Source organism: Salarias fasciatus, chromosome 19 (genome assembly GCF_902148845.1).
Source record: "Salarias fasciatus chromosome 19, fSalaFa1.1, whole genome shotgun sequence".
Classification (NCBI taxonomy): domain Eukaryota; kingdom Metazoa; phylum Chordata; class Actinopteri; order Blenniiformes; family Blenniidae; genus Salarias; species Salarias fasciatus.
Window position 1 is genome coordinate 4,559,772 of NC_043763.1, and position 8,395 is coordinate 4,568,166.

The following is an 8,395-nucleotide window of genomic DNA, read 5'->3' on the forward strand; positions in this document are numbered from 1 at the left end:
ACCTGCGAGTTGTGGGTTGAATTGTAATTTCTCGACGCCTGCTTTTCTCTTCCCGCTCAGCGTTCAACCCGTTTCCCGTGGATCAACAGAGGGGGGAGGCGTCGGCGCCGAACCGGGAGCCCGGGGGACCGAATCCAGCCGGATCACAGTCCTGCACTTCGGTTCGGCCCAGGAGTTCGTCTCCGCCCCGGGGGGAGCAGCAGGACCCCTGAACGAGGCCCGGCGCCGCCGCCAGACTGTGACAAAAGGAAAGCTCCCGTGCCCTCCATGAACAGACTCCTCCCGCCGCACAAACTTTATAAGAAGAAGAAGAAGAAGAAAAAAGAGAAATAAAAAGCACATCATTACTCTTCAAATCAGCATGTTACCGCTAGATCCACTCCTTCCAGGTAGTATATTAAGCATGACAAATGTTAATGCAATCAAGCCTTGTTAATCCCTGCGCCATCTCCTCGAGGAAGGAGGCGGCTTCGAGAGGCTCTCGGTCTGACGGTGGACTCGGCAGCTCCTCCGCGGGGCCACCTGCCGTCGCGCCCGCTCCGCCGGCGCAGCGTTTGTCAGCAGGAGCGGCGGTCAGGTGAGGCGAGGCGGCGCGCCGCTCGCCCCGACACGGGAGCGTCGCAGCGTTTTAGCCACACCGCATGCCGCCGCCGCGCGCCTTCAGAGAGGCGACCACCGGTAGCGAGCCGCACAAAGTACAGGCCTCCTATTAGCATGGGTTTGAAACGCGACAGTCGGTACAGAGGTGCTCATTAGCACAACACAGAGGGAGCGTGGCGCCGGCTCTCGGAGGGCCGCCTCTGTTCTCTCCAGGTCGCCTTCTATATTCAAATCTCCCCTCCGACGTATTTAAAGTTCAAGGCCGGCTTGCGAGTCTGTTTGAACAGGCGCGCAGGAAGTGGACGGACGCCAGCAGCGAGGAGTCGGAGGAGCTCCGGAAAGAGGCGCGAAGCGGCCTCCGCCGTGTTTTCGCTCACCCTTGGGGTGAACATCTCCCCGGCTCCCGCAGCATCACGTGCATTAACAGATCAATGGCGGCGTACAGTCAGATCAAACCCGGTAAACAGGCTGGGCTGTTGGAAAACTGTGTTCAGCAGAGGCTTTCAGTGGGAGGACGAGTCTCTCTGACGGGGGTTTGACTCCAGCCCTCCGGCCAAGCGGCTCATTCCGCCTCACTGCTCCAGGTTTCTGGAAAAGTGGCCGTATTTGGTAACTTCCTCATTCCTTCCTGTTTCTTCCATAGTAATAATGATAATAGTTTGTGCAACAAAATTCGACTCGTGCTTCAGATCTTTCAAATGTTCACAGAAACACTAATGTGTTTCTCCCTCTTTTACTTTGAAAACCACCTCTTACTCCCAAATATGATCCACAGTGACACCATGTTTAATCACAGTGCCAATAGGGACATTGTGGGCTTGTTTATCAGCCTTTATTTTTAAATAATTCATCAAATTGTAGGACTGGTGAGAGTTAATCAGCTCTTACAGATCAGCAGTAAAGAATATTTTCCACTTGGAGCATTTTTATCTCATAACTCATACAATAAGTATTTTAGTGCAAACCCTATGAAGGGTTAATGTTAAAGTCATTATTGTTCACTGCTGTTTGGATCCATACACCCTTTGTTCTAAGTTATATCTGTCAAATCAAACATTATCTTTTGTAAGTGTTGCATTTCAGATTTTGAGTGACTGTAATTTCATAATTTCGCTTCTTACCAGACTTCCGTCCCTCCACCTAACAGTGTTTCGCCTCATGACAAACAGATCTACTGCATTATGCAAGTAGAAAAGATATTTACCCTTGAAATGTCGAATTGAATGACATGAAATAAGGGGGAAAAAAAAAATCAAAAATCATTAAGACCTCAAAAAGCAACAGATATGCGCTTTATGGAGAAATTACAAGGTGTCTTTTCAGTGAAATGAAGCAGATGATCACCGGCCGCATAACGCAGGTCTTTCCGGACACTTTGAGGCCGTATTCAGGAGAAGAGTTTGATAGAATGGGATTTGCCAATTAACGTGAGTTATATGTCTGCAATAATCCGTCTGAGGAAGCTTTATGTGATCATGTTGGAGAGGGATGACATTTATAAATGCTGTGTGTGCACCCCCAGTCTAAATGGATGCCTCGCACAAGACATCCTGCCACAGAAATCAGTCAAAGTGTTGAGGCAGAGAGCACCCCCCCCCCCCCCCACCCCCACCCTTCCTCCTCCACCACCACCCTCCTCCCCTCCTGCAGCCTCACCAGGTGGTTCGGTACCTGTCGGCTCCTCCCAGGCTTTTGAAGTTGAGGTGTAGTTTTATGGGAGAGCGTCAGAAAACAGATATAAGAAGATAAAAGCAACAAAATATGCTTTTCATTTCAACAAATGCAACAGTTTGTTTTTTTGTTGTTGTTGTTGTTGTTGTACGACAGCGGTGCTTGGAGTCACTGGAAAAAAAAACCCACAACTTTTTGGAAACAGCTTCCAAGGTGTGAATTTTTGAAAATGCTAGAACAATGTCAACCTCCAAATGTCAGGATTCAGGTTTCATTCGTATGCTAATGCGGCTGGTTGTAAAAGAGGAGAGTGCCGGCTCGCGACCCCTCAGAAAATCGCCGCCTGACGGCTTCTTGAAGACGTTTTTCTTGAGCCTGCTGACGAGTTTGGACTGCGCTGTGTTTTAATGGGGGCGCCGCTCCGCTGCTGCCGTTGGCGTTTCGGTGCCAGAGCATCGACAGCTTCAGGTACACTTCCATTAGCGGGAGGAGGGAAATCATTTAACTGCCACCGCGGTAATTAGCAGTCACTAAAGCCACGGCTTAGCCGGACCTTATGCCCCAAAATGAATTTCCGATGGCGAGGAAACGGTGGGGGGGGGGGGTGGGTGGCGGCGGCGGCGTCCATGCTACCAGTCAATTGTCCTGTTACAGTTAAGGAATCCAGCGGGCTCGTACCACTCATATTTCATCCCAGGTAAAGATTACCTGTCAGACCCATGGGAGATGTATTGATCTGTTTTCCTTTTTCCGCCAGCAATCACCTGACAAAGGCACCTAGGAGGCGAGTGAATGAGTGATGCCCGGTCCGCCCGCCTCGCCGCGGCCGCCGCCGCTGTCCACTGATGGGTGGAGAGGTGATGAGGAGGAGAGCAGATAATGCAGTCATAAACTCTGCTTGAACCTCCTCTGTATGCATGCGCCCCCCCCTTCGAGCCCCGGGGTCGCAGGTCACCGGGGAATTAGCTTTTTTTTTTCCTGCTTTCTTGTCCGGCGGCGCGGCGCGGCGCGGCGTGCGCTGATGGCAGAGACACATGCAAACGAGCCGCCGTGGTTCCTGCTGACAAACGCATGTTGGGAGTCACCCGAGTTCAACTCGCTCTGGATCTCAGAGGCGGTCCGGCGCCATCCGGCCTCCCGCGGTCTGGCGTGGTCCCGCCACCGTCGCCGTGGCAACGCATCAACACATTTTACATAGTTTCCTTGGCAGCTACGTATATTTATATATTTGCCTTGTTCGGTGGAATGTCAGAGTTGATATTATCCATGAAGCCATGCATTCAAAGTGATTGCACTGTATAATACATGTGGTATTTATGATGTGATAATTATTACACCCATTAGTCCAGGATTTACGTCCGAGAACGTTTAAATTCAATTTCACGATAGATAGTGCAGTAGATATGTGTCTCTAATTTTTTTACTATCATATTTTTTAATTTCATTTACAGGGATTTAAATATATCTCCCTGATATCAGGGTTTCGAGGCAGCTACCCACATTCGATATGTAATACAAATAGCATCTTATCTGGTGGGCTGTTATCTTTGTGTTTAATAGCAGTGGAGGCATGCCTAATTGCTTTGCAAATGATCTTGAAGAGGATTACTCCTCCCTCAGAACGGCTGCTGCACGTCACCAGACGCTAGAGAGACGTTACAGTGGTAAAATTCAATCAGACCGGCGGCGCCGCTTTCTTCTCCAGGCTCGACACTTCTGCCAAAACACACTCGAAGAAATAAAGTCAACATGCACTGAGGTCGTATTAGAAGTACAGTTGTAGTTGCGCTCCGGTCAGTTTTCTTAGCGATAGAAGTGGGAGTTTTTAAGGATGTCTTATAGCTTCATGTCATTCGTGATGTTTTATTCATTTGTCCCTGATAGGAAGAAAGAAATGCAGTATTCACTCAATCCAAGTATCAGATGTGTGTGTGCAATAAACGCGTTTCGGTGATTAAAGTTGTGTGAAATGTTTGTGTGGTCTCAGATTTATTCGCCACCTAATTTCAATGATTGAAAGAATTTCAACTGAAAGCCTGAATGAAAGCGAAAAACTTTCGTTGCATTTTGGGAATCCGTTCACGCGGCAGCGGCGCTCTAGAGTCGCTCCGGGCCGTCCAGTCTGACTCCGGTCCTGTTGAGCGCAGGCGTTGGTGCGGCTGACGGAGGAAACTCTCCCTCGGCCGCTTGAGATTATCAGTCGATCCCCCGCTGTTAATCTTCCGGCTGAACGGCGGAGACCGCGGTAGTCACTTTGCCACGTGTTGAGAGTGGAAGCAATTCTCCTCGCTCACCGGTGGTCCACGCTTACAAATCACATCATCAGCTGTCTGAGCACCCAACAGCCACCTCTTCTCCACCAGATTGATGGCGAAATGGAGGAAAAATCAATGTCTTCCCCTCGTCAGAAGGAGCCGGCTCTGTCATGTTTGGGAGTTTGATGTTCCCCTCGCTTACTTTCTTCCCGCGATGGGAAATTGAAAGCTCAGTTGGAACAAACTGACACACGCCGAGTCTCTCAAGTCGATATAATGACTGATTTCAATCTGTCGCTTTAGCGGCGAGGAGGTCGGACCCGCCTTTTAAAAACACTCCTGAGCCGCTCGGGGAAGATTACAGTGATCAGGTTGAGTTGGTTGAGTTTCTAGTAAATGACGGTTAGTCTGGAGGCTGGGGTGTAGGTGACCCTGTGAGTAACAGCAGTCGGTTTCCTTCCTGCCGCCGCCCCCCCCCCCCCCCCCCCCCTCCCGCCACCCACCATCGCTTCACCCTTATCACCGCCGTGACACACCGCAACTGCACGGCCGGGTTTCCATTCACCGCCTCCTGCGGAACGAGCGGGCGTCGCCCGGCTCTTTCGCCGCCACACGTTCCCCCCCCCCCCCTCTAATGGGAAATTCAAATATCACATATCAGCTGAATGCAATATTCACTTAGCCTGAGATAACACTCTGCCCGGTGTGTCTCATGTATCCGTCTCCGACACCGGATCTGACTGTGGCGCTGGCGGTATAAATCCTGCCGGCGCAGCCTGCTCGCTCGCTCGCTCGCTCGCTCGCTGCTTTATTGGTGCATGTGTCGGCCCTCTTGTATCCCCCGGTGTATTTGAGGGAGAGCAGATTCCCGGGCATCTGTGCTCGTCCCGGCGCCGCGCCCGTGTCCCGGCGCCGGCGCCCATCTCTTTTCATTTCCGCTGGCATTCTAATCAGAGCGTTATGAGCTCCAGCGGGTGAAGTACGCAGAAAGTTGTGTTTCCTGACAGCCAATAAAAACCTTATAATCTCCCTGATTCAAGTGGCCCATTTAAAAAAAAACACTAACTAGTGCTATCAGTCAGACCGCCTCCTTCCCCTTTTTCTTTAATGCCCTTTTTTTTTTTTATATTTAATATATAGCCCATGAAAAATGAGAGACTCCCGCTTTGCCGTGTAGATATTTTGTTGCTGATGATGCGAGACGAATTTCCATCACAGCTTTGTTTCCGGCGGGTGAGCGGATAATCTTTTACAGCGCGGGGGAAGGAGGGCACCGCTCCCATCAATCTCCAGGGCTTATAGCTGCTGCACGCCTGCCTCACCTGTCCGGAACGCCGGCACGGCGGCGGCAGCGCCGCGGCGGCCCCGCACGGGTCAGAGGTCACCGGGAGGCGCGGCCACACCGGAGCAGCTCCCTCCAGACAGGCGAAACAGCCAATGCAGGTGCTTATGTTCATGCTTTCAAACAGGAATGGAGCTAAAATGCTCGGAATCGCATGAAAAATGTAAAATACGACCAGACTTCACCAGTAAGATTTCAATCGGAACCCGAACTATAAACTCCAAAGTCGCTTCGACACGTTTTCAGAACATGTCGCATTTTCACTTTCTTGTACAAAGTCTGCATGAAGATGCTGTTGTTTTCATTTGGACGTTTAATTATTTACTGAACTATCAATTGTGCAGTCCTGTTGCTATTCGATAACTGATAATAATCTAATCCATCCACTGTTCATACCTTCAGTCAAATGTTCTTGTTTATGCAATGAGATGCATGAAAGATTTTAAGCATTCCCTTCTGTTCCATCGTCCCTGTCATTGTTAAATTTGTCATTTTTCTAATGACGCCTTGCTTTTCCTGCTGACGGCCGTGTGAAACTCTGCTTCCAGCTGACTGTCTGCGGCCACTCTGGTCGACACGGAGCGGCTCCAGAGGTCTCGGCCCTCGGCCGCTCTGCGCTGTAAAGCAAAAGGTCTCGGTCTGAGCGGTGGCATCCTGCCCGGGCGGCCTCCTGGGAGGGGCCCCCGGTGGCCCCCGTGTTGGTGTAGTGGCTGGCAGGCACGCCGCGCCCCGCCGCCCTGGCAACCGCCTGCCGCGCCGCTCCTCCTCCCGCCGCCGCCGCCGCCGCCCTGATTGACAATAATGGGAAGTGGCAGGATCGATGGGAGACAAGAGGAGGGTGTGCGTGAAATTCTCCCGGAGCTTCCAGTCACAGAGCGGAGGCTCTGGCACCGCTCACCTGTCATCCTGCAGCGCCGGGAGGAGGACCGGTGACAGCAGCAGCCGGCGAGGAGGACGCCGCCGCCACTCCTGCACATTTAGCCAACAGATTCAGAGCAGTCAGTTTCCAAGAAAGCCTTAAGAAATGAAGTGTTTATTGTTCTTATCATTTTTGTGCAAATGAAACAGCAGGAGAGAGAAATCACTATTTTGTTCTTCGCTAGTTTTGGAAGGAACTTGCACAAAAGTTCTGTGGATCTCATCTGGCAGAAAAGCCTTCGCGCTAACATGGCAATGTTTTGAAAATTCTGTTTTAAACGGAAACAGAAAATCCACAGAAAACCATGTAGTTACCAGGCCAGACCACTAGTGGGTGCTGTCGTTTGTTTTTGTAATTTTACATGATTCGGAGAATTTTCAAAAGCTTCCACTTTGGCAGCTGCTTTCAAAAAGTTTGCTTTTCACTGGATTCGAGCAGCATTAACGTTTTTGCAAGTTGTGTTTTGCAACTGTCTGACAAAGCTGCATCTGCGCACGTGTCCCACAGTCGTAGCAAACAGTTGTTCTGCACATGTGCAAGTCGATATAACAACGGTTGTCATGATTTCCACTCAACCAGCAACCCCACTTTATCGCCTGTCCGTTTACTCACCATTATTAATGTTTATATCTCATTTTTCTCTGCGTGCATGTGTGTGTGGTTTCATTACAAAACAAACAACAGCCCCCACTAGTGGCCCAACATGAAAAACAACTTCTTTTTCAGCATTTCTGCTCTTTCTATGCATGTCTAAATCATTTCCAGAACGTTACCTTGAAAACATGATTTTTTTTTCTGAAACAAAACACAAATACAGACAAGTCTTCACTTGAAATGTTGCATAAACGGAGCTTTGATCGCTGTGGAATGGGGATCCGTTTTGACAAAAAAAGAAAAAAATTGAAGAAGAAGGGAGAGATGTAGAACAGTGAGGTGTGTGTGTGCGTGTGTGCGTGCGTGCGTGCGTGCGTGCGTGCGTGCGTGTGTTAATTCCCACCTTTCCACCCATTAAATCTTACCCTTATTATTTTACACCGGGCCTGAACACCTCATTACCTGATTGGACTCAAGTGCCACCCGGCTTCATGCTAAAGCAATTTGCTGAACTGTCAAAAATCTGAATCCTGCGAAGAAGAAAGAGCGGAAAAAAGAAAAAAAAAAAAATCTCACTCACTTAAGCTAAAATTACTGAATTGCATGAACATGATATGTTGAATCCTGTCGGAAAAGTGGTCTAATGAGCCAGTTAGGGGAGTAAAAGTCTCTGATTCCAGGGATTAAAATAGCTGTTCACCTTGTGGCTGAACGTGTGTGTGTGTGTGTGTGTGTGTGTGTGTGTGCGCAGTGGCGGATGGAGGGCAGGTGTCGTGACAGGAGGGGCACTCCATTCTCTAATTGATCGGCAAAAGATGCACATGAAGAAGACGTTTGAGCAAAATGAAGTCATAACAGTGGATTGAGACATTTATTAAGTCAGACCAAAGGCCCTCAGAAACGTTGAGATTGTTTATTGATTTTTGTGTTTTGGCTGGCTGCGCAGGAGTAATCGCTCGCTCCGCCGCCGCCGAGGCTGCCGAGCGCCGCCGCGCCGGAGTGTGCAGGGGGAGC

The 8,395-nt window shown here is 49.9% G+C and overlaps 1 protein-coding gene across 1 annotated transcript in view; it reads left to right on the forward strand.

The window, feature by feature from the left end:
- Positions 1 to 4,262, forward strand: part of LOC115406747 (G patch domain-containing protein 2-like) — a 28,604-nt gene extending 24,342 nt beyond the window's left edge. Inside the window, exon 10 of the mRNA XM_030116959.1 lies at positions 61 to 4,262. Coding sequence (XP_029972819.1) covers positions 61 to 212 — 152 coding nt within the window. The 3' untranslated portion in view covers positions 213 to 4,262. The remainder of the gene's footprint in view (positions 1 to 60) is intronic.
- The last annotated feature ends 4,133 nt before the right edge of the window (positions 4,263 to 8,395 follow it).